The sequence below is a fragment of the Leuresthes tenuis genome, unplaced genomic scaffold (assembly GCF_036924035.1).
Source record: "Leuresthes tenuis unplaced genomic scaffold, fLeuTen1.0.hap1 SCAF_8, whole genome shotgun sequence".
Lineage (NCBI taxonomy): Eukaryota > Metazoa > Chordata > Actinopteri > Atheriniformes > Atherinopsidae > Leuresthes > Leuresthes tenuis.
The window spans coordinates 6,359,062-6,384,454 of NW_027325362.1; the positions used below are offsets into that span (position 1 = coordinate 6,359,062).

At 45.0% G+C, this 25,393-nt stretch overlaps 2 protein-coding genes across 7 annotated transcripts in view; both read left to right on the forward strand.

Annotated features, from left to right (window-relative positions):
• ehbp1 (EH domain binding protein 1) overlaps positions 1 to 12,647 on the forward strand; it is a 119,768-nt gene extending 107,121 nt beyond the window's left edge. For all 5 annotated transcript variants that reach the window (XM_072390589.1, XM_072390591.1, XM_072390593.1 and 2 more), the window contains 4 exons: positions 4,122 to 4,221; positions 5,001 to 5,074; positions 11,190 to 11,304; positions 11,684 to 12,647. In XM_072390589.1, the coding sequence (XP_072246690.1) occupies positions 4,122 to 4,221; positions 5,001 to 5,074; positions 11,190 to 11,304; positions 11,684 to 11,774 (380 nt within the window). In that variant the 3' untranslated portion in view covers positions 11,775 to 12,647. The remainder of the gene's footprint in view (positions 1 to 4,121; positions 4,222 to 5,000; positions 5,075 to 11,189; positions 11,305 to 11,683) is intronic.
• Positions 12,648 to 15,931: 3,284 nt separating this feature from the next.
• On the forward strand, positions 15,932 to 22,013 carry otx1 (orthodenticle homeobox 1). 2 transcript variants are annotated; one of them, XM_072390329.1, is made up of 4 exons: positions 15,932 to 16,213; positions 18,133 to 18,322; positions 18,691 to 18,842; positions 20,192 to 22,013. In XM_072390329.1, exons 2-4 carry the CDS (start codon positions 18,226 to 18,228, stop codon positions 20,939 to 20,941), a joined length of 999 nt encoding a protein of 332 aa, XP_072246430.1. In that variant the 5' UTR covers positions 15,932 to 16,213; positions 18,133 to 18,225; the 3' UTR covers positions 20,942 to 22,013. The 2 variants fall into 2 exon arrangements, with proteins under 2 accessions (XP_072246430.1, XP_072246431.1); XM_072390330.1 differs by lacking the exon at positions 15,932 to 16,213 and having other exon boundaries at positions 18,075 to 18,322.
• The last annotated feature ends 3,380 nt before the right edge of the window (positions 22,014 to 25,393 follow it).

Sequence of the window (25,393 nt, forward strand, 5' to 3'; positions counted from 1 at the left end):
GCACATCAGGAGTGTAATATTGCTGAGTTGTGAATTGTTTTGCTTTGAATAACAAAAATGTGATTCAGCTTTCTAAAGTTGGGGGGGGGGGGGGCATCTGAACATCTGCACCTTTATGAGGGTTTTGATCAGTTTTTATGGTCTCGCTCACAAGCTTCTCTCGGTCTCTCCTTCGTCTTCCTAACAAGACGCTCCTCTACTCACATTAATTAAATCAAGTCTTCAGCAGGCTACTTACACACAGCCCCCCCCCCCCCCTCGGTCCTCGCCACAGACCCCTCTGATTAGGCCGGCCCCTTTCATGCATATTCACGTCGCCGCAGTGACAGCTTTTTAACGAGCTCTTACCTAATCACAGGAAACAATGTTCATCCTGTCCTTTTTATTCCCTCTTCCCTCATTTCCTTTCATGTGTCTTCGGCTTTCATCTTCCCTGATCCCCGCTGATATCAGACGGTCCCGACCGTCGGACGCAGAGAAACAAGCTCGGGACTTAAATAAACCGCAATTGAGAAAGTGACTTGAGCACAGAAGACAAGTTGAGCTCTATCTCCTCCCTCTCCCTCCTCCTCCTCCTCCCCTTTATACGTGTCCGATAGACAAATTGGATTAGCAGCTATTGGATTAAAAGACAAAATGGTGGGATAAGAAATGAGATGAACGTGCTGTGATCACAGCTTTTTAATGCGTTTCTCTTTCTGTTCCATTCATTTTCCTGTTATCCGAACTCCTTCAAGGCACAAAGAGGAGACGTTCGAGGAAGCCGGTTCACACTGTAATTCATGATATTTGAATAAAAGGCCGCGTTGACCTCTGCTGATTCAAAACATTGTTTTATTAGTTAAGCATTTCGATAGGTTTTTATTTATCGTAAATGTTGATGTTTTTACTGAAGTTTGAGTGGAAAAAATCTCTAATTTGACTCATTTAAGATTTTGGGAAATTGCGACCGCTCTCCAAGCTTTTTATAGATAATAAATGTAATAAAAACTGCAGCCGTTTGAGGAGGCTTTTAGTCACCGGTCAGCTATAAAAGGTTGTAAATTTTGAGGTCAGATGTCTCTAATCACTGGTGTTAACCTGCAGAAACTCTATTAGTATTTACAAAGTGAAATCATACGTTTGTGTGTTTCGTGAGATTTTATTGAAGCAGAAAACCAGCGCCGGCCGGCCGCAGCAGCCGCAGTTTGACCACCTCGGGGTGGGTTTCTTTATTCCTATCTACACTGAATGGAACAGTGGCCCAGATGGCTATCTTAATCTTATTTGGCTACAGAGGCTCACTCTGTCTTTTCACCCTCTCTTTCTTTCTTTATTTCTCTTTCTTACTATCTCTCCTCTGGATTCGCAGAAGCCCTCGCTGACTTATGCTAACCAGCCTTTTCTTTACGCCTGAAGGATCTCCGTCCACACGTCGCAGTTTGTTTCATCGTGTCCTGGTTGTGTTTGTTTGGGAGACCGAGTGAAACAAGAGAGGAAGGAGCAATCGGGTTGAGGGGTTGAATCGGTTGAATCTCGGCTCTGTGTGCGTCTGAGTTGATTTTATCTCCTGTTTTTCTCGCCGCCGCAGCCTCGTTGATAGCTGAGGTAACACTAAACATGATATTAATGATGATAAAGTCTGCTGCCAGTGAGGCGACCCTGTGTATCTCCATCAGGCATATTTCACTTACCCTTTGATGTCCTGATCAAACATGGCGTCAGTGCCAAATTTTTTGCTTCAGCCTCGGTAGAGTTTGGCCTGTTTGCGCTCTGTGTTGAGCGCTGAGAAGTGGCGTGTAAGGCGGGCAGCAAGACCCAGAATGCAACCTGCCAAACTGCCAGATGCTTTGATCCAAGATGGCCCCCTGAGAGCCAGCATGGAGCCGCAGCGTCTCAGAGCCAAGGCTGGATTCACAGACAGTGTCAGCTGCTGCTTGCCAGGGATATTTACACCATTTGTCTTCACACAACATTCAGCAGTTTTTTTCTGTTGTGGCTCTAAACATACGGCGGCGCTCATCACAGCTGAGCAAATGGAAACACTTCAGAGAAAAAGTGACGTTTCCGTTGGAATCGAACCCGGCTTTCCTTAGAGCTCCGAACTCGACCAATCGTTGAGTTTGGTTACTCTCAACTGTTTCTAGCTTGTGTTGCGTAATGGAGCTGCTTCAACCAAGTAATTCGTTTTTATTCCCTCAATTTAAAGATATTGAGCTTTTTGACTTTAGACTAAATACATACAGAAGATTGTGAGCTCGGGGAACTTGAGCATTTTATAAATACTTTGACTGATTAACCAATAAAAGGTGTAATAATGTGTTTGTGACGGATGTTTTTTCACCTTTACTTTATGGATCTAAATCCCGTCTCTTTAGGAGTCAGGTGGCATCTGGAGGTCGGAGTTTAGCTCTTTAAAGGTTGAATGAAGGAAGGATGCTGAGCAGCTGTCCTGAAACCACCTCCCTTCTCATCCATTCACCCATACTCTCCCTTTCTCCTTCCTTTTACCCTTCCTTTACCTCCTCGGCTCCCCCCTCGTCTCCTTTCTCCTATCTTCCCTCTGACCTCCCTGCCTTCCTCTTCCATCCTTTCATGAATTGCGGCTGGCTGGTAGCTGCTGGCTGGCTAACGGTGGGGGATATAGCTTTATAATCCCCCCTCGTCTTCCAACCCGCCTCGCCACAATGTCACAGGAGCTTAATATTTGCCATTATTATTTGCTTGTTTTATTTGACTTCGAGGCAGCACAATGACCTGTCAGCACAGGCTTTATCCCCCCTCTGAGTGTCGTCCATTTCAAAGTTGACTACAGTAATCCACGAGCCCCCGATTCTGCTAAATCCCGAAGCTTCCTTTCATTCGCTCGTCCTCCTTTCCTCTCACCCCCCCCCCCTTCTCCTCTCACTGCCTCCTAAATGAAATTACATACATCTGCCAGCTCAGAGTATCACAAATGTGCACACACTCGTATAAACGCCTTTTGTCATCAGTGACGCGCCGCCGCAGCACCCCCACATCTGTGTGGATTTGATTGAAAATACTTTCACATTTATTTATCGGCTGTCATCATATTCGAGGTTTTGTGTTGAATGTGGCACAATGAAATCAGCTTTACTTTGAGTCCTTAAAAGAGAAACTAAGGTCTTAATTCTTTTATGATGCCTGTTGTGCTTTTCCAGCTGCTGAGTAAAGGCCAAAAACACTGAAAGATAATGACGTCAGCCCTGAAATCATCCTTCATCTCGTGTTTTCACCCGTTTCTTCTCTTCACGGAGCGTCTGATTAACTGACCTCAAAGCTCACGTGCCGATCCGACCGCAGTTTATTCATGCACGAAACATCCAAATCACAGTTTGAATTAGGATTAAATTTCATTTAAGTTCCTAAATCGTGTGAGATTTAAAAGTGAACACCTGGAACATCTATTTTTGGGTTGAATCGGGACATAAACACAAAAGAAGGCCGTTTTCCTTCTGTTTACCAACCTGATCACCAGGAGGCTTTGGGGTGTGGGAGTATCCACAGGTGCTGATCCTGTAACATGTTTTGGATCAATTTGTTATTTATGTTTTTCTTTTTTATAGTTTAGTGGCCAAAAGCTGCCCGTTGGGAGTCAAAGTGCAGGTCAGACATGATGGAGGCTGTTTCTAACATCCATTCGATGTGTTCTGTCTGTATCAGCTGTAACTTGCAGAGCTTTAGCCTCAGGCAGGGCAAAGCCTACATTAGCCATGCATCTGAGCCTTGCTAGCTGTGTGTGTGCGTGTGTGTGTGTGTGTGTGTGTGTGTGTGTGTGTGTTGAGCAGGTATTACGCTGTTATTTTGAAGGCCCGCTGAGTGATTGGTGGGATATGTATTGCCCTACAGTGAGAGGCTTCACTCTGTAAAGGCGCTCGACAATAATCGCCGAGTTAATCCCGCCCCGGTTGAAGCCGTATTGACGTTGTTGAGACGCGGTGTGAAGTATGTGAGTGTTTGCACAGGCAACACGGACGGGTTACATAAATATCAGGTGGACGTGCTGACTCTGCAGCAGCCGGGAGATTCGGGGGTCTCTTTCATGCCGGCGCACTCGCAAACACGGTGTCAAATTTGAACCGTGTGATGTCATTGAAGTCTTGTTTGTGTCACTTTTCCAGGCAACAACAAGGAGGAGGAGGAGGCCATGATGCAGGAGTGGTTCATGCTGGTCAACAAGAAGAACGCCCTCATCAGGAGGCAGAACCAGCTCTCTCTGCTGTACGTACATCTTTTTATTTCACTAAATTAAAGCAGCCCCAGCGTCTGTGAACACCTGCTTTCCTTCATTAAGACGCGCTGAAAACTCCAAATCTACACGTGGCCGGAGTGTACTTAACACTCCATTCACCCCCGCTGTCTATTGATTTACATGTGGAAGGGATATGAAATCAATAGGAACGCGGCGATCGCGACTCTATCTGTGGTCCCTCTTTGTATGCGGGCCGTTGCGACAGGTGGAGGCGCACACTCACACGGGCACGCCCGCCTTTTTCTCCATTTGTCGGGATTTCAAAGCGTGCAAGTGGAGGAGAGATTGAAGTATTCATAATCACATTATATCGTGGGAAAGGGGAGGCTTTTAAAGTGGCCAATTGACAGAAGGGCTGATTATTAGCCCTTTCTGTTCCCTCTTTGTGGGGGCGAGGAGAAAAGGTGCCTGTGAAGGACAAATTCTATTAGGGACCGAATTAGCTCATTTTTTAATATGGCTGAAAGAGGAAAGAATTCAATTTGTACCGCATACACACACGTTCACGGATACACATTTCACCTTCTCTGGAACTGCCGTTTCTGACCCAGGGCTGTGTGAGCGCTCTATGAGTATCAGTTATGTGCAGTAGATTAATGTGAAGCAGGAGAAGGTCCAGGCGAGTGGCCGAATCGATGTTTATTGCAGGTTTCTTTAAGTACTTAATGATTTAGTCATTAACATATTGATGAACTTTGTTCTGAGTGTGTCTGTGTGTGTGTGTGTGTTTTTCTCTAACTTGCCACAGGGAGAAAGAGCACGATCTGGAGAGACGATTCGAGCTGCTGAACAGGGAGCTGAGAGCCATGCTGGCCATCGAGGGTAAGACACAAAGCGCACATGTTACGGCCGCAACATGTAAAATGTATGAAAAGCCCAATTCTGCGTCCTGTAGCGGTTTGAGAACACAACCGTCCTTTTGCATGTTGCATTATTCAGGAGCCACGAGACTAAAAGGAGTTAAAGTTGGAGTAAAGTGATAAATCACTCTTCTTTTGTCCAGCTGTTGGTAGCTGATCAGCCTTCATCGAGGATGATTTGAATTCTGCGTCCTCTTCTTGATGAGGATTAAGATGCGAGCTTTCGAGGGATTTCGTTCCCTGATACTTGATCAATGCTATCTGTTTCTCAGCCGGACCCGACTGGCCGGAGCCTGATTTGAAATCTGGCCACAGCTGCATTCAGAGCGGGTTTGGGTGGTGGAAAGACTGCAGTTTTATTATTGAAAGCTTGTTAGCGACACCGCAGCCAGAAAAACAGCCATTGTGTCGTATCAAAGTTGTCGGAGGGCCAGGGAAGTTTAATCCCCTTCGACTGCGTCCTCTTTGGCAAAATGAACCTTTTGCCAATCAATGCTAATTGATTTTGCTATTCGACATTGACCACCGCCACCTCCTTCCCACAAACCCTCCGTCTCCTCCCAGCCTTCGGACCGCCATTGTAATTTCACCGGGCACCTGATAAGCTACCAGGTCCATAATAAATCAATTGTAATTAGCAAGAAAAGAGGCAGAGGGGGAGGGGTATCAAAGCTGGGGCAACTCTGCCTGCCTCCTGGTTGATTTCCCTTCTCTTCTCCTCATTTATTCATACAAAGTGTTCAACTTTTCTGGCTCGTGTTCCTGTAGGAAAGTGTGGCTGTGAGTCCCTGTAAGTGCACACTTCTGTATACATCAGATTTGTGTCCGCCTGCTCACCTGCGTGTGAGTGTGAGAGCAGAGATAGTGTGCGAGTCGAGGTGGAGAGGTGGTGTGTGTCGTGTCACCGCCGTCCTCTCCGCCTTCATGTGGACTTGTTGGATTTGCAGCTGACTAACTTATCAGTCGGCCTTATTTTCCTCCCTAAGGGAGGCACTTAACATTCCCAGGCTCTGCCTTTCTGTCGCAGCCACAGATAGTTCTGAGCTGCCGGTGTGTGTGTCTGCATCTCACAGGTGTGTTCATGTGTCCATCTGTACGCCGGTCCTTTTCTGCGAGTGTGTGTGCAGCTCCTATTTGGTGCTTGGGCAGGTCTATTGAGCGATGGTCGGGAGTGCGAGTAATTGCTGATTTGGTTGGTCAGTCAATGACACAGACAGACGAGAGATGAGAGAAGAAAACACGTCTATGAGATACAACTGCACACACACACACTCCCTGCTGAGAAAATATCCACCTGCAGGCAGTCGAACACACCTCTCCATCTGTCCCCTCCTTCAGTCACTCTCTGAATGACACAAACGTCTGTTTGGATAAAAATATAAAACCAAATCAATCCTGAGAGCGATCTTTGTTTATGGAAGGTTTTTACTGGCTGCGTTAAAGCCTCAAACAGGAAGTAATAAAGAGAAACACGCGCCTCATGATCAGAGCTGCACCTTCAGTCTAATCCTGGTGTCGGCCCGGACATCACGGCTCATTCTCTCCTTTCACACCGTGTGCGGTCACGTGACGTCACAGAGCGCAGCGAGGAACCGGTGAAGATGGAGCGGCGAACAGAAAGAACGCCGACATTTCAACCTGTCAGAGCCTGAACAGAGAGGGTTAAAGTTGAAGTGCTCGCTGTGGTTGTTTAGGCCCAATGTGTTAAAACGGTGCGTTGAAAGGTAAAAATAACTGTAAAAATGCCAAAAAAAGACGAGTTTTAAAGGTAAAATGAAAAGAACGTCATATTATAGCCTGTAATTAAAGCTTCGACCCCAGAAGGTTAAAACAAAACATCTGTTACGACCTTCTTAAATGTCCCCGTGTGAGCAAAATATACATTTTATTTTCTCATTTATTGTTCTATTTATTTATTTAATTTAAAGTTTTCAGTCATGCAGACATGTTACATTGTTTAATTTTGTTGGATTTCTCGTTGTTCAGCATCAGTGATTTGTTTGTATTTTCCTAAATAACCAAATCATGATTTAATTTATTTTCCCCTAAATCGTGCCAACCGGCTCATATCAGGTCAAATCCACTCAGAAGCTGATATTCTGATAAAATAGAAAGTTAGTTGGTAAACCACCATTTTAGTGCTTTATTTATGGATAAAATGAGATAAACAGCAGCAGAAGACAGTCACTAGTGGAAATATTCAGCATTTTTTCTGTCTGATTACAGAAGAAAAATGAAGCAAAAACCTCAAGTTAAGAAATAAAATTAAGATCAATCCGAGAGCAAATAATGTGAGAATGTAAGTCCTGACTCGTGGAAGCCTACATGTGATGTCATTTCATAACAGTTTGATCCACAGGCGGGTTCAAATATCCGTGGACGGGTGGAGACTTTGAGGCCGGCGTTAGTGAGCATGCTCAGTGATGGCCGCCTGCTCGGAGCATCTTGGTGTAATGCCAGGCGGGGAAATGCCATCTGTATGCCACGCTCTCATCTCCCTGCCACAAAATTGATCCACTATGCCCTCTTTATCTGCTTACAGATTCACACCTATGCACGCGCACACGCCCAACCGCGTCTTGGCTCACTTCAAGCGGCCGCGCGTGTGTTTGTGTGTGCGTGTTTTAAAGTGGACGCCCTCTCGCCTTCTAAAAGGGATTTATGCATAGTCGGGTCTCCGAGTTTTTTCCTGTTACGGTTTGATATGATAAGCTTTTTTATATGTTTAAAATCAATATGTAATCCTATGCAGGAGCTTATCCCTCTCCACACACACACACACACACACACACACGTCATTTGTAAATCTATTTGGGCTTTGTAACACATCGGGGCGGTGCGCTACAGACCCTGATTGATTAGGTGCACTGTGCAATCCTATCACATGGGCAACTTTTGATGATGTCGCCGACTCTTTCAGGGGGGCGAGTTGACTGGAACCGACGATAACAAGGATTCAGGAAACGAGCATCCCACGCAGAGGAGACGATTCTGCTGATTTTCAGGCTAAAAGTGGGTCTTTACCAACGATAAAAACACTTAAAATCTCCTCCTGCATCTTCGCAGTGAAGCCAAACGTGATGTTACAGGCTGCTTTTATCTTTTTCTTCACGACTTATTCTTCTTCTGTAAAGCTGGAACCGAGTTTCCGACTCTTTTATCGCTCATTAAGAGCTGCGGTGAAACCAAACTTTCCTTCCTGAACATTAACGATTCTCGAGTTTAGTTACATTTCAGACGCTTCTTCTTCATGTGTTTTTGTTTCTCTGAGAATTTTAATCCCCTCCAAAAACTTGCTCAGATTCACAGAAGAAGTGCTTGAAGTCGTCTTTTTTTTTGTTTCAAACTCCCATAAATGACATCATAACCAGGTGAAATGACTGTTTCTTACAGTCATGTGACTTCGTTTTTCACTCTAAAGCAGTTCAGTCACAGCTTGTCACACTGAGCCTCACAGTTGATGTTTAGCTCAAAAGTGAAAACACATTATTGAAGATTTTAACTTTTTAAACAAGAAGCAGTTTGGAAATGTTGCCTCTTAAATCCTTTTAACTCAAGGATCTCATCACCAAACGTTTGGGTGTGACAGGATTGGAGAATCTGCCGTTTTCCCGTCGCCCCGTCGGCTTTCTTCTTCTCTGGTGACACTTTTTGTCTCTTGATTCCACTTGGACTCAGGCCAAAACCAGCTTTCAGGGGCCTTTTGCAGAAGAACAAGAGGCAGAGAGGGCAGAGCGCAGAGGAGGGGGAAAAACAAAGGACCGGTGGGGAGTGCGTTTCTATTTTGGCGTTTTAAAGGTGTCGGCGTCTCGGCTCGTGACGCCGTGGATCAGATCCTTTAACGTGACGTTGTCCAACAGAAAACGAGGCGTGCAGCTGCACGCCGGACGGTGCCGCCTGGCTTTGAGGGGCCGCGGCTTTGGACCACTTTGCTCCCTTGAATAAATTTAGCCTCGGAGAGCGCGGGCCGGGGGGGGGGTTCATGGGGATTTGAACCAGCGCATTCTTGTGCGCCTTCTGCAGACTCACATGGTTACCGCTGGTGTGCACGGCGAGCTTTATCTGAATGCCATGTGAGTTGAACACACTCCTCTGCCTCTCTCTCTGATTGAAGGGGCGGGGCCTGTATGTTGGAGGCGGGGGGTGGGGGGGGCTGTGAGTGGCTGCAGGGTGTTTTGTTTGTTCCTGCGTCTCTGGTTACCCAGCCTGCCCCGCTCTGGTGTTGCCTGGTCACGTCTCTCATCGGCTCTTTTTATTGTTTACCTTCCTAATGAGGGGGGCGGGACTCTGCAACATGTGATTGACAGCTGCCCCCCCCCCCCCCCTCTCCACCCTCACCTCGTCTCCTCCCCCGATCAACCAGGGCTCTGGCTTTTTGGCTGAGAGCTGCTCTGACGGAGGAGGAGGAAGGAATTTTTTCCTTTTTAATACCTCTGTGTTTTGGGGTTTTTTCCCTCTTGTGCGCTGTGAAAGCGGAGATTGTGGGAGCGTCACGTCGGATGTGGCCGCGCACATTCCTGCCTCACAATTATCTGAACATGATGACTCACATGATGACTCATCCACTTTTTCAGAAACGCTAAATTACCACTTGTTTAAAAACACACACAGAAAAAGAAAACGAGACACGGAAGGCGTTCAGGAGCAGGTCCGGACAGATTTCAAGTGTTTGTCGACTCCCGCACAAAACCAGGAGAGGGCAAATATGCCTCTCTGAGAGGGGAGAAAAGAACAAGGGGGTGAGAGAAGGACGTAGAGAGCCAAATATTGGGACTGTGTTCATTTCGCTCTGTGGTCGACTTCAAAGGGACGAGCGGGGCCAATGAAGAGAGCGCAGACCTTTCAGGACAAACACACTGCGCCCAGCGTGACACACACACACACACACACACACACACACACACACACACACACAGGCTGACTGCCGCAATTTGACTCAATGAGGAGGAGGGGGGGTGTATTTATTTTTAATAAAGCCACACTTATTTTGGGACTGACATTTTACAACATTCCTTTTATTCTTGAATCAATAGCCGGTTAAATATTGATAAAGGGGTGAAGTTGCCTACGCGCCACAGAAGTTGTGCACGGCTCAGCTGTGTTTGAATTCTCACCAGGATTTTTATTTTTTTTTAAATGAAGCGGGGGTGTGGGGGGGGGGACACGTTGTCACACTGAGCCGAGGAGAAGCTGGAGATTTCCTGCCCTCCTTAAGCTGTGAGACGGCAGAATAAATCTGCTCACTGAGGAGTTTCTGCTGTTTATCCGAACGTGTTTCTGTGGTCGTAACAAAGTTGGATCTGATTGAAACTACGAGCGGCGCACGTTCTTCTGTCCGCGTGGTGGAAGAAACGTCGAGTTGTTGTTTGAATTGTGCAGAAATGTGGTGTGTTTGAGTTTGGGGGCTGAGGGAGGGAGGAGCGCCGCGCTGCTGTTGGCTGAACGTGGAGCCGAGGGCGCCAGGCGGATATTTGAGCCCCAGGGGGAGCGAGTGCTCTCCTGTGGGCAGCCCCCCTCCTCTAGGGGGAGGCTGAGGGGATTTGGATCAGGGTCCCACCTGGACCCTGTGGGGCCCTGTGGGGCCCCTTCCTGGAAAGACCCTGGAGAACTGAGTCAGGAGTCAGGCGTTCACCTGCGTGTTTGCTTGTTTATTTAGCTGAAGGTGACACTCGGGTCTGAATTCATTTGAAAGTTCCATTTTTCTAATTTAACTTAAATTAAAAACAAGAAACTTTACAGAAGCAGCATCTTCCTGTGGGAATGTGACCATGAAGCATTAACATGACAATATGCTTCAAGTGTGTTTGCTCAGGACGCTGCATCACCACTGCACACACACACACACACACACACACACACACACACACACACACAGCGCTCCATACATGCAGCTGCATTGGACTCCATCTTGTTTTCAGTCCTTTAAGTTTGAACAAAGCGTCTAAAACTGGACGATCTGAGGCTCAAACATCCTGACACCAGTTAAACTTTTCCTTCAGGTGACAAAGCGTCTCTGAGAAAATAAAACAACGAATCCTCCGTGTGTGAAGGACTTTGTTCCTCTGCTGTTTTTGCAGACTGGCAGAAAACCGAGGCCCAGAAGAGACGGGAGCAGCTGCTGCTGGATGAGCTGGTCATACTGGTCAACAAGCGGGACGCGCTGGTCAGGGACCTGGACGCCCAGGAGAAGCAGTAAGTCACCACAGAGCCCGTCAAAGTCCGGTAGAAACAAGGTCAAATATGGAAACACGCTGGAGCGGGACGGGGTCCCGGCCCTCTTCGGTGAGTTTGCGGGGCGTCTGCGGCCTGATTTTTCCTGAAGTTCTCCAGAAACTGCAGCGAGGGGCCGTAGCGTTCCAGCCGCACACCTGCGGGGGCGGGATCCCTTCCAGATTGGCGGCATCGTCCGCCAACGGGGTGCCAGCGGGTGAAAGGTTAGAGCTCGGCCCCTGGCACGATGCCACTCCACAGGTGCCGCGGCAGCCGTCGCCATGGCACCGACACTGTTACCTGTGTCTGTCGCCCCTCCACCCTTCAAGACATCTGACCTTTTGACGTTTGTCGTCCGCAGGGCCGAGGAGGAGGACGAGCACCTGGAGAGGACGCTGGAGCAGAACAAAGGCAAGATGGCCAAGAAAGAGGAGAAGTGTGTCCTTCAGTGACTGTCAGAAAACACAACCAACAAATGTAGCCGATAACGAAATGTATCATCGACATTATTCAGATTTTTATTGATATTATTATTTGATAGTTTGCTTTTAGACATTTCTATCAGTTATTCATATCCAGATGTTACCCACAGAGGCTCCAACTTTATACCGACGCTGACCCACTTTTTTGACTTCATTGAGAAACGGTACCTGTGTGAGATATAAAAACTCCACCTGTCAGACTGGGTGGTGTTTGTTTGTGGTGAGCCTCCTCCGTCTGAAAGGTACAGCACAACTGGGTCTTAAAGGGGGGGGGGTTTACCCCTTTTTTTTGGTCTTTTTCTTCATCATGTTGAGATGACGAGTTTTTGTCTTCGAAAGAAAAATAAAGACTTAACATCGGTCTTTTAAAGCTACTCTGTTACTTGACTGAAACCTTTGGATGATTTTTACCTGTAAAATATCTTTAACTGCATCACTGTTCAGAAATCTTTCCTATTGCTTTTTTTAACGTGTCGGCTCGACAGCAGTTTACCAAAAGATGGTGTAAAAGTAAAAAAGAGACACTGTTGTACCCGCGCTGCTCTGCTCTGACCTGTAGCCTCCAGCATCCTCCCTCATCTGTCAGAAACAACACAAATGTTTATTATTTATTGCCGTTTGTCCCACAGGATGCTTCTACCGTCACATTTCGTGTGCATTTGCTCAACAACGTTTTAGTTTCTATTTATTGTATTTGGAAAAAGGAGAAAAATGCTTCCATGTGCATCTCTTAGAGCTCCACATCTGGTGCAGCTGTCCTTAAGTGTGAACATTTATCTGATTATTTATTCCAGTGTCATAACCCAGTCTTCAGTAATAAAATCTTTATGATTTCATACTCCACGAGGCAGATGGTGTGATGTTTTATTTCAGACATGAAAGCATCCTGTTACAGATGTTATTTTAGCTGTTTAATGTTTAAAGTCTTGTTTCTTCTTCGTGGGTCTGTCAGGTTTGCCTCCAGGCCAACACGATCTAACCCAAACTCCCGATTTTTCTCATCTTTTTCATCGAAATTTAAAGTTAGGCGTTTGGCCGCAGCGCTGCGCAGAAGTGGCCCCCATCAGTTCCTCGCCGCGTTTAGCGACGCTTATTATTCGGCGCTCTGTTCAATTCCCACGCGACTCGTGCGTGTTTCTAAATTAAAATATTTTTTTTCTTTCTTTCTTTTTGTTTGAGATCTGTGCGGATCAGGTTCATCTGAGGAAGATTAGAGAAATCACTTTGTACGGAGCAGATGTTTCGTCTCTCCGGGCCGCTCTTGTGAGGGTGGAGGTGGGGGTGGGCGAGCCGGAGAGGCACCGGGACACTCGTTAATTTTTAGGTCTTTTTAAAAATATTTCACGCTCTTTAATGAGCCGTTTTAAGTTGCAGTAATTCTCTGACTGATGTCAAAGTGAGATGAATTGTGAGAAGACGCGCTGCGGTTGAACCCTTCGCTCCTTCCCCGCAGGCAGCCTCTCGTCCCCGATTAATGCGGCAAAATCGGTTGTGACAGCAGACGTCCTCCCCGGACTTTCTAATACTTTGAAATTAATTTGCTGATTCCTTTCTTCTCTGCTTGGGAGCGACTGTACGCGCCGCCACGCACGTTACGTCCCCAGAGGCGCTTTGTTTTCAGTGCTCGCGCAGTTTAAAGCAGCAACACGGTGACCTTAAATATCCCGGTTAGAGATGGCGTTAAAAACTCGGCTGGTTTATTTTGTCCAAACTAAAACTTTTTCCTCCTAAATGTGTGAGAAAGTTGAACCTGTAAAAACTTGCTCCGAGGCCAAATTTAAATTTAAATCAAACATTTTCGTATAATTTTCATTCTGCGTGGGGTTTTTTTTTTTTGTTTGTTTTTTTTTAAAGAATAAACGCGGAATTAAAAAGCCCGTCTTACCTCTGCTGCGTCTCTGGTTTATAAAGTTCCAGATGAAGCAGAAGGGGTGGAAAAAACACAAAATAAAACCCATCTGGAGTCTGGTTCCTTTTCTCGGTGGATGAGAGCGACGCTGCGGCTCGGCTCGGCCCGGCTCGGCTCGGCTCGGCTCGGCGCTGCTGTGTAGCTGAGGATCCTTCAGCTGAATGGATTATCTCCTGAGCTTTGATGTCTCCTGGCCTCACCTCACAGGTGCTGCGCCGCTCGGCCTCTGCCTTTACTTCCTCTCGCCCGCCGCCGACCACAGAGCCGCAGCTGAGGGAGCTCCTGACTCCGTTTTATGCATCATCGTTTTAATAAGCACCGACAACATCCCCGCAGATCCCCGCTTCCAATCCTGCCGGCTGGAGGACAAAACTTTTCCCCCTCCTCTCCTCGCCGCCTAATCCCAGGCTTTACCAGCTCAGCATTAAGAAAATTCAACTGCAATTTGGGATTAGACAAAATACTCTTATTACAAAAGGTTGGTGCAACTTGATAACTTGATACTTGTTCAGGGATTTATCTCGAGGTCTCACGTCGAAAGAGGAGAGGGAAAAAAACCGAGAAATGTCAGAATAACTCGTCTCTTTTGTGTTGTGAGGGCCATATTTGTTGAATGGCCTTTTTGCATAATTTAACGGGAGCCTGTGTGAGTGCGTGCGTGCGTGTGCGTGCATGTGAATAGTAGGGGTGGTGGTATTTGGGTCTTTGCCCTCTGACTGCTCGGAGAATAAAAAAATAATAATCAAAAGAAAATTAGCGTAAAAGTGTTTGATCCCTACAAAAAAAACCACTTAAGATGCCTTTTAGATTTAGATTTTGGCCTGTGAGTGTGTGTGCGTGCGTGTAAAAACACGGAGAGACGTCATTCCTGTGCGGAGAGGTGCGTTCAGGTGCTTCCACTGACTCCCAGCAGCCAGCATCACTGCAGGCCTCCAACATTTCTCTAAGTTTCACCGTCAAAGAGCTCTCGTCGATGACTTTTAAGTCCCATCGGCCTCCACTTTGATACCCCTCCTCCTCCTCATGCACACACACGCGCACGCTCACATAAAAATGTAATTTGCATGCTCGCGCCCTCTCAGAACATCAGCTCGCTTTCAGCTCGGACCTCATTTACAGAAGTTTTCTCTTTTTTTTTTTGAAGACATCCACAAAGAGAAGCGGAGTGTTTCTGAGCCGCATCCCCACGAACCCTCACCACCACCCGGGCCCAAAACACAGGAAAACGCGCGGTTTGTTTTGAGTGTGATTGCTTTAGAATAAGAAAACACATTAAAAACATCAACATGCTGCAGGATTTGATTCAGTGACCGCAGCTTCTGGTGCGTTTTTTCTTTTTCCTCCGCAGTGAGTTGGAGGTCTTTCCCTATTAAACTTTACGTCATCCATCCTCAAATGTAATTCTAAATGGGGATTAAACCTCATTAATATTCATGAGATGTGTGTGTGTGTGTGTGGAGCGAGGGAAAGAAAGGGAGGGGGTATCACAATAAAAAATCTAACTGGATAAATTTAACTTTTCCTTTCCTGTTTTTATCCCTCGCTTCGTTTTTTGGGGGTAAAACAAAAAGCATAAAAGAGTAAAACGGAAATAAAATAAAGGGCTGCTGATACTTTGCGGCCTTTGAGCAAAATGTGCGGAATCTAAAGCGGGTTTTAAGAGCATCGAAAGAACAACTTTTCGCTGTTTCCTGCCTCCCCTTTTATCTCTTGAACCCACACCAGAGTTTGTAAATTCAGGACAATCTGAGGAGAAAAGGGCAGAGTTTTTAAATAGAAAACAAGTCCGCGTGCTTAGTTTTATTCAAATAGTTGCCATCAAAGATGCTCGTCATCTTTGCATTCAGGTGACAGAACAATAACATCTTTCAGCGTCTTCTTCTACATTTAGTTTATTCCTGTGCGCACTTTGGCGCAGGCCTGCGCCCTCTGAGCTGTCCCTCCTGCAGGCCTGTGACCCGTTTCCATCTTTTTAAAACCGCACCGTGTTTCCTCTGGTCTCGGGACCGAGAAGAGGAGGAGGAGGGTTCGTCAGTGGGAGTGGGCGCTCCCCGGCTGCCTCTGCGCGCCCATAGGCCGCCCGCGCCGTCCGTCAGCCCGCCGACGCGCCGCGATTGGCCGCGGGAGGCGGATCCGCAGGTGATCCTCCGCTCATAGAGGCGCGGGGCGGAGAGAAGGTGATCAATCCTCCATCCGTCTCCATTAGAAATCACCTTAACAGTCTGACAGACAACGACAAGCCCCCTGAAAGCAAATGAGTTTGATTTGTTTGGCTGTAAAAACGCCCGGAACCGCAGCGAGGACGCGGTGACGCCCGTGAGCTGCTGACCTGCCCGTGACTTTCTCCGTGATGCTGCTCGGTTCGCGCACGGTTGTTTGTTTTTAAGCAAATCTGCAGCTGCTGCTCGAGTCTTTTAGCCCTGCGGACTTCCTACTGCTGGATAATTTTACTCGCCTCTTGTGGTCCGAGGGTTCGGGAGCAGGGAAGGAGAAACTCAAGGTAAAGTTTTTCCTTCACACATTTCACACCGAATCTCCTGATTTTTGTGCGTGTTTTCGCTCCAAACTGCGGTCACTAAAAAAGTAAGTTTTCGAAACTCTTGCCTCGTTAAACTGGACCGAGCGCCAGATTTCAATTTGCACGTTTGTGTGTGAATTTCTTTTTTTAGCGGAGATATCAATTAATCGGCACCGCGGAGGAGTTCGCCTTGAAACGAATAAATTGAGCCAACTTCCTCCAAAGTAGATAATTTTCATATTTCTATTCCAATTCACCCCTGCGAGTTTTTTATTGAGAGCAATTGGCCGTTAAAGCGTTTGAACCACTTAGTAGATAATTGGAGAGGCGTGTTTTGGTTTTTGTTAATTTATTTTGCTGATAAGAGCCCTTCTGAAACGCTCTCTCCCCGGAGGTCTAATCTAAATTCTAATTGAGTTCATTTGCACCGAGATCTCGCCTTTTCACTCCGGCCCGGCAGAGCTGGAAATGCGCTTTAAAGAAGCCGCTGGAATACACGTTGGGTCGGTTTGGGGTTTGTTTCGGTCAGTTAGGAGCTCATTGTTAGAAAATAATCTCACTAATTCAATTCTCGTTCTTCACACTTTTCAGGGCCGCGTGATTTTGGGGGGTTTAGATCCTTCCGCACTGAGGAGCAAAAATCCCCATTTTACGATCAGCTGCGGTTGTTTTGTGAGTTAAATGTTAGTCAGAGTATTTATTTAGCTGGCAATTTCGCTCTTTTTTCAGAGTAGAGAATTTGTTAATTAATTAAATAATGCAAAGTGTTTGGAAATATAGCTGAAAATGTCAAGTGGCGTCAATTTAAAAAGGAATATTGGCGATAACGTTGCAATTTCTTTAAAAAATTAACCTCTTCAGACGCTTATATTTCTGTCTCTTTAAGGGGGAATTAAATAAGAGAAGCTGGATGTCCGGACAAAATGTTCCCCCGTGTTGGTGGGGTTTAATTCAGCTGGACTGAGGACCCGCGGGGATCCTGGTTCTGGTCAAAATACACATAAAGTGCGACGACCCGAAACAAACAGGAGCGACCGGCTACAGAAAGGCTTCAGCTGTGATTTTTATAGATTATCAAACTCCATCCAAAATCCATCTTTTAATGTGTGTGTGTGTGTGTGAGGAGGTGCAGGCCGACACACACACACACACACACATTTTGGACTCCGTGGGCTGCCGTTCTCACTTTATTCTCAGACATTCGCTTTTACTGCACATCAATAGAAGAATACATCTAAATATAACCCAGTTAATTTGGGGTTTTAGATCAAGATTGAAAAAGTTAGTTTAAATATAATTTATTTAGTTATTTCTGCAGCTCGGTGCATTAAAAGTTGAGCTTTTTAAAATTTACTATTAAAAGAAAACACCTTTTCTGCTCAGATTTGACACGTTTTTACAGCTTATTTCTCTGGAAAAGTGCGTGATTTTTAATACTCTGCAGATGTTAAAACGGGTCGTTTTATCTTTTAAAGAAGTGATTTATTCATTTGTTTCTCCGCACAGCTGTCAGGTTTTACTCTGAGAATAAACCCCACTTTGTTGAATATTTTCCCCTCTTTGCTGAGGTTTGACCCCCGTTAAAGCCTCCCTCCGCTGAGGGGGTTTATTGTGTGTTTCTGATTATATATTCTGAGTTCAACCCGCACTAACTCGCAGTTTTATATCCCGCTGCCACTTGATAATGTTGATTTCGTGTGATCTTAATGCCATGCGTTTGCGTTTATTGGCGGTTTGGATATATTTGCAACAAAGTGAAGATGATCTGTAAAATAATTATATATATTTTTGTTGTTCTGATTTAAAATCTTCAATATTAAGGCTCATTGCGGTGATAATTATTTCCCAAATGCAAGACTTTCTGCTAATAATATTTCCTCCCGGGTTCTGGGTCTGTGCAGTTCCTTGGATCGGTCCCCTGTCCCGTCAAGCTGCAGCATCGGGGGAAACCGAACCACTGGCCTGAGCTGGGTGGAGCAGTGACCGCCTGTAGCATGATGTCCTACCTCAAACAGCCCCCCTATGGCGTCAACGGCCTAGGGCTCAGCGGCGCTGCCATGGACCTGCTGCACCCCTCCGTGGGTTACCCAGGTAGGGCCCGACACGCATGCGTAACCTGGACACAAGAAATACACCTTTTATTTGAAATATTAGTCCACCTGAACCCAGTTTGAAACACTTAGAGCTTCTATTTCTGGTCCAGCGTTAAAATAAGAGTAGGCAATAAAATATCTTAAATCTAGCCTGTCGCTATGAGATGCCAAAATTAAAAAGAAAAAAATCTTATTTTCTTGAAGAGAATATATTAATAAAAGTGCAACTTCTCCCCTTTGTGGCGGCTTATTAAAGTTGTCTTATGCGCACAGCTGAGGAGACGCGTGTCGCATATTTTCAGCGTTATTGTCTCACTTTGTTCGACGGTGTTTTCATCCGTTTTGTGTCGGTTTTCTCTCCCGCAGCGACTCCCAGGAAGCAGCGGCGGGAACGGACCACCTTCACCCGCTCGCAGCTCGATGTCCTGGAGGCTCTGTTCGCCAAAACCCGGTACCCGGACATCTTCATGCGGGAGGAGGTCGCGCTGAAAATCAACCTGCCCGAGTCCAGAGTCCAGGTGACAAACGTTTTAAAAATGCCATTTTAATCTCCTCTCACACCGGATGGACATTAGTTTTAGAGAACAAATTAGATTTACATAACGTTATTAACGGTCGTGTTTTAAACACTCAAAGCACATTTTTTTCCTGCCATTTAAAAAAAAAAAATATTTTGGCTCTCCATTTTTATTGAAAAATATACATATATTCCCCAAAAAAATCGTTAATTTCAGGAGTTTGGGAGGTTTTTCCTTTGAGAGCACAAATGTATTTTTAAGACATTCAAAATTGCGACCGTTAGTGACGTCATTGCACCAGTTAACGGTTGATATCAGCTAGCTAGCAGGCTAATAACTATTAAAATATTTTTTAACGATTATCTTCATGTTTTTATACTATTCATACCAGCTAATGCTACAGAAGCAATTCAGTAAATATAATAAAGGGAAGACAATGTAATTAACCGATTTATGAAGAAAATTGAGGGTATAATTGGATCATTTTAGATTCTTAGATCTAGCTTCTAATTTGAGCGCCTTTTAAGACTTTAGTAATGAGTCTTTAATTTGAAAATCCTATAATTTTGACTATTGTTTTGTTCTTTAGTCTTTGGGAAAGTAACTGAACTCACAGTTAGACCCAATCATGTTGTAGAGGGTTGGCTGCTGGGATTTGATTATTATTTCAAATGTTGTGGTTTGTATACAGTGTTGTTTTACCCACCTTTTGTTTGAGGTTTAGCTGAGCTCACTGGTGGATTTTGCATTCTTCAGTTACTTTATTCAATCATGTATTGATGTAAACAATACATTTTGGATGACTGCTTGAGAATTTTAACATTTTACTTCATGTATTATCTTTTTTGCTTATGAAACACAATTGATGTCTGTGTAATTTGATCTGAAGTTTGGTGTCTGTAAGGAAGAGGCCAGGACTTTCCTCACAAACACACTACAAACATTTCACTGCTGTACTACAGTGTTAAACAAATACTACTATTGAAAGGTACAATGGGGGAAACCAAGGCAGGCCTTTCTCTCATAGTTTAAGTTTTTTCAGAATATGTGTGTGAAACAAAATGCCCTACACGATCCTACCCTCATGGTGCTCTAGAGTTACCCTACTGTGTGGTGAAACTCAATAGCCTGTTATCTTAGAGCCGTCTACCAGGTATGAAATTAGACCCCTGGCTGATCCAAGCCAAGGGGCCGGGGTGGAAATGAACCTTGATGGATAATAACCCTCAATTTTCCTCCATAATGTACTTCCAGCATGTCCCGGGAGTTTCTTCCTTCTTTTTTTTTTTTCCATGAAATGCTGAGATTGTGTATGGTTGCTAACTCCTGCCTGGTGTTTTTGGTCATAGGTGTGGTTCAAGAACAGGAGGGCCAAGTGCCGCCAGCAGCAGCAGAGTGGCAGCAGTGCCAAAGCCAGGCCGCCCAAGAAGAAGTCCTCTCCAGCCCGGGAAAGCACTGGATCTGAGAGCAGTGGCCAGTTCACCCCTCCTGCCGTCTCCAGCACTGGCTCTTCCTCCTCCTCGTCCTCGTCTACCAATCACACAGGCCCTGCAGCGCTTAGCAGCACCTCTACCTCTATTAGCACCGTCTCCTCCATCTGGAGCCCCGCTATCTCCCCTGGAAACGCCCCTGCTCCTGCCGTGGCCCCACTCCCTGAGCCCGGACCCCCATCTAACGCTTCCTGTATGCAGCGTTCAATGTCCGGCTCCGCCGCCACTGCCACCTCCTACCCCATGTCCTACAACCAAACGCCAGGCTATGGCCAAGGCTACCCCACCCCATCCAGCTCCTATTTCAGTGGCGTGGACTGCGGCTCCTACCTGGCGCCCATGCACTCCCACCACCATCCCCACCAGCTCAGTCCCATGACGGCCTCCTCCATGTCAGGTCACCCACACCACCACATCAGCCAGTCATCAGGGCACCACCACCATCACCACCACCACCAGGCCTATGGTGGCTCCGGCTTGGCCTTCAACTCCTCCGACTGCCTGGATTACAAAGAGCAGACTGCAGCCTCCTCATGGAAACTCAACTTTAACGCCACAGACTGCTTGGACTACAAAGACCAGGCCTCCTGGAGGTTCCAAGTCTTGTGATCAGCCTTTTTTTCTCTTTTTCTTTTTTTTTTCTGGCCCTTCCCTCCCTGCTTGTCGGCTCCCTCTTTTTATTTTCCCAGATTAGCTTGTTGCTTGTTTTTTTTTTTTTTCTTTTTTAAAGACAAAAGAGTTTATGAACCATAACGTAACACAATAGCAGCAGGAATGCTCAGCAATCGTACTGTTTTTGCCTTCCTCTCGTCCTCTCCGTCTCAAAAAATGAATTGTCCAGTCCTGTGAAGCATCAGGAGCAGCTTCCTGACGGCGAAGAGCGCGTTTTTCTTGGAGGAGATTAACGAAACAAACCAAGTAATTTCAACCAAACTCCTTCGACCAGCAGCTCTCTGGATGGGAGGAATGTTTTCCCCTCTGGTGCACCGACAGGAACTGCCTGCAGCATCCCTTTTACCTCCGACCCAATCAAATCCTGTACAGTTTTTATTTCTGAAATTTGTTATTTTAGGACGACAGAGATTTTTAGTCAGCTACGCCCGAGGAGCTGAAAACTGTAAATATGTATTTGGGTCAGTTACAGTGACCATGTTTTAGTTGGTGTTTTTTTTTCCGAATTTGAAATTGTTTATTACTACTTTGGGAGAAAAAAACAAACAAACAAAAAAGAAAAAATTAACAAAAAAAAAAAAGAAAAAAAAAAGGAAACTGTATGTAAATCTTTCCAAATATTCCAAAGAGAACAAATTGGCCATAAAGTTCAGCTTTTATATACGTTGTTTTACTCGATAAAAGAAAAAAAAAGATTGTTTTGGAAATTTGAGATGTCTTGGAAAAAATCTAAAATATAGATGCAGAACTATTCTGGGTGTCCTTCCAGGGTCCAGATCGGATCATTCTAGCCTACATTTTCCAACCAGACCTCCTCTCCTGGGCTTTGTCGTGATTATTGGACATGTTTGAACCGCAGCACTTGGCTTGATATTGGAGTCAAAGCATTTTTAATCTTTTTTTTTGTTCTTCTTCTGGAGAGGAAATGTGGATTTATAACTCCAAAATGACAGTGAGATGTTGAATGTATCTTTAAGGCGACCGCCCTTACATACATGTTCATCCAATAAAGATCCGTTAAGTCATATTTATTTTCCACAGTGGATTCTGTCTCAGTTTGACTCCCAGCAGGGAGTCGAGCTCTTATATTTTTTAGATGCATGCACACCAGCAAATTACAAACTCAACACTGCTGTTTTCTCTCATTTGAACTAGTCACACTTTTATTTAAAGGCTTGTTTATTTTGTTTCTCTCTAATTATAGCAGGGTAAATGCAAATTGGTCCATAATTAAAACGAGCCGTGAACGCATGTAGGCCTGCATTTCCATTTTAGAGAGCAGCGTTTAATCCTCTCCGTCTCTGCTTTAAATTGAAATACTAACATCTCTCCTTGCTTTAGGGAGGCGAAGTGTTGTTGTTTTTTTTTTTTTAAGACTCCGGCGTTAAAATGTTGAGCCGGGAGACATTTGATTGAGGCGTAATTGAATGCAGCGCTGTAATGGCGTGATAATTACTCCTGCGCCCTGAGTTGGTTTCTCCAAAATAACCTGCAGGAATTTCACCGCCTCTGATGCGGTAATTACGTAGGTGGGGCCAGGTTAGAGGGTCAGATGTAAGTGTGTGTGTGTGTGTCTAATGCGTTTATGCTCACAGGCATAAATGAATTATAAAAAATAGGGGGGAAGTTAAATAAAAATACATTGCTTCAGTTTTCGAGCTGAAACGAGCGTCCGTGAAGGCCGCACTGAGCTGGAGAGGCATCAGGATGAGGATTAATGCAAATTACTGCCTCACTAAAACACTTTTCTTTCTGTTGTATTATTTTTAATTAGAAACTTCTTTCGATCCATTTCTGCCCATCGGTATAAAGGTGGCCTTGTTCGCGCTCCCATGTGTCCATTATTTTCATGTTTAACTCGCTTTTATCTTTAAAAATGTCCGAAGAGACTTTGTTTGGTCCAATGAACGGTCAAACTACCCACAGAAAGCCAGCAAATTTCGTCTTAATTTGCCTGGATCGTGATCAGTTTAAGCCACTGAGAAACGGAGGACGGTTAAAATATATAAAAAAAGTCAAAATTTGCAGAAATGTAAACATTTTTAACGAGTTAAATTCCCTTTGATTTAAAATATCTGAATGAAAAGTTGAGCTTTTCAGGTGATGAAATTAGGCCTAAAACATACAATTATTTACAGCTCAGCTGGTTCAATTTATTTTTGTCAAATCGATCATTTTTAAAATCCAAGACGACGAGCTTTAAAATAAAGAAAATATATCAATGGGATCGATCGTATCAGCCATCAAGCTGATCAGATTCTCAGCCTGATCGATGCAGGTTCCCCCTGCCTGTGCTTCATCTGCAGCCGCCTCTGTGTTGTCTCTCTCTTTATGTAAATGAATTTCGCAGCAGCTGAACAAATATCTGCCAACCAGGACATTAAACATGTTTGCGCCAAGACGCGCAAACAGCGCAGCGAGTGTCCACCAACAGCGGCGGATTTGTTCGGATTTGCATCAAACAAACATTTGCGGCCAATCTTGCGCGATTGTTTGAAGAGTTTGAGGGGAGCCACAGGTCTCTCATGAGGCAGCTGCGAGAGGAGTCGCGCGAGCGTCCCTGACAAAAGAGGAGAGCTCCGTTATTAAGTGTTTCCTGCGAGCATGTGGAGCCGCGGCCGACAAGTCAGACATCCAGGAGACGTTTAAGTCACAGGTTTAATAATTGAACAGCTGCGCGGGACAGAAAGATAGAAATCAAAGAAGAAAACGCAAGGAAAGGGATTTAATCTGGGATAGAAGGAACAAAAAAGGGATTAAAATCCGGGGTGAGAGAAGTTGTGGCCTTCAGGGCAGAAATACCCCTGCAAATATATTTAATTCCGCTCTCTGTTCGTCTGATTTCATGTGACTTTTTCTCGCAAATAGCGCAAAAAACAAACTACAGATGCAACGATGGCAATTTAAATAATTTCATCCATTATATTTGTTAACATTTCTGCTCAAAAACAAATTTACATCAAGGAAAATTTTAACTCTAATTTATCAGGTTGTTTCTTCGGATGTTGGAAGTTTTATTGCAGGGATAGAATATAATATTTTGAGTTAATTTGATACCAAACGAGAGAAAATTTAAAGGTTATCCCCCAAAAAAATCCATAAAAAGGCTTTCAAACATTATGATGACCAAAATAGACTCATAAAACCTTAATTTGGATGTAACAAGACAGAATTGTAGGTTAAAGCAAAAGGAGGAAACAAGAACACAGGATTTTCTTTTGACTATATTGACTGTGTTTTGTTTAATTATATATTTTAAAGATTTAGTTTAACCAGATAAGGAGCCGCTCTTCCAACCTTTAAATTATCTCAAACACGAATGCTGCATATAAACAATCATCAGCCCCTCATATCAAGATGAAAATTATCCAAAAAAAAAAAAAGAAATGCATCTAAAAATGTGCAAAAGTACAAATTAAAATGACTTGTTTTCATTACATCGGATTATATTTCTCTCATATCGCCTCGATGTCATGTTTCACCTCAATAACCCGTTTAAAACGAAAGCAAATTATGCTGATGCCAAACACAAACTTATCTGAACTGCAACGAGTGTTACGAGTGAAGGAGTGAGAACAAAAACCCATCTTCAGCTTCCAAAAGGTTGGAATGATTCATCTGATGATGCCATCAAGTCAAATAGTTTCTCTCTTGGCTCAAAACACACGTTTTGCAATCAGCGCCCAAATTCTTCCAGTGCTTTGAGAGGGTATTAGGTAGATGTGAGCCTGAGGTTTTTTTGAGGAGACTGATGACCGTTTCTGCTCTCATCTGAGCTTTGTTCACACTCAGGATGGTGATTAAAACCTAAAAAGCTTAACTAATAAGAAGGAAAGGAGGAAGCTCCCTGTAGCTGTGTCCATAGAGCCCAAAAGCTCCTTTTCAGGAGGTGGTGATCAGTGTTTTAACCTGAGCCGAGGGTCTGACGCCTTCATACTCCGTTCGATACCCGGATCGATTGCGCCACGACGGCGCCTGCTGTCAGCCATTTGACCTCTTGGCCTCTCGTCTGTTCCGTGAAGGTGTGCGAATGTGGGTGGACTGGAAACCGTTGACATTTTGTTCACACTTTGTCCAGGAAATGAACTGGAACCACGCTGGACTGTTTTTGCATGAGTGCTTTCGATTTGTATCTGGGGGAGAGATAAAGACAGAAACCGGACTGATCCTCCGGCGTTTGGTTGTGCGAGACCTCACAGGCCTCCATAAGTCAGCGTGTGTGCGTGAAAGAGATTTGAAGGACCGGGAGATGCACTGATAGCAGCCTGCATGCTGGGACTGTTTTCTGCCATTTCCATGCAGGATGAGGAAGAAAAAAACACAGTCGCTTGTCTTTCATTGGCTGTCAACTGTCACCAGACTTTGGCATCCCGATGTGCTCATAGGCTG

Coding starts and splice junctions, on each gene's coding strand:
- otx1 (XM_072390329.1), top strand. CDS start 18,226: ATGATGTCCTACCTCAAACAGCCCCCCTATGGCGTCAACGGCCTAGGG. Junction 18,323..18,690: donor CCCCTCCGTGGGTTACCCAG/GTAGGGCCCGAC, acceptor TCTCTCCCGCAG/CGACTCCCAGGAAGCAGCGG. Junction 18,843..20,191: donor TGCCCGAGTCCAGAGTCCAG/GTGACAAACGTT, acceptor TTTTGGTCATAG/GTGTGGTTCAAGAACAGGAG.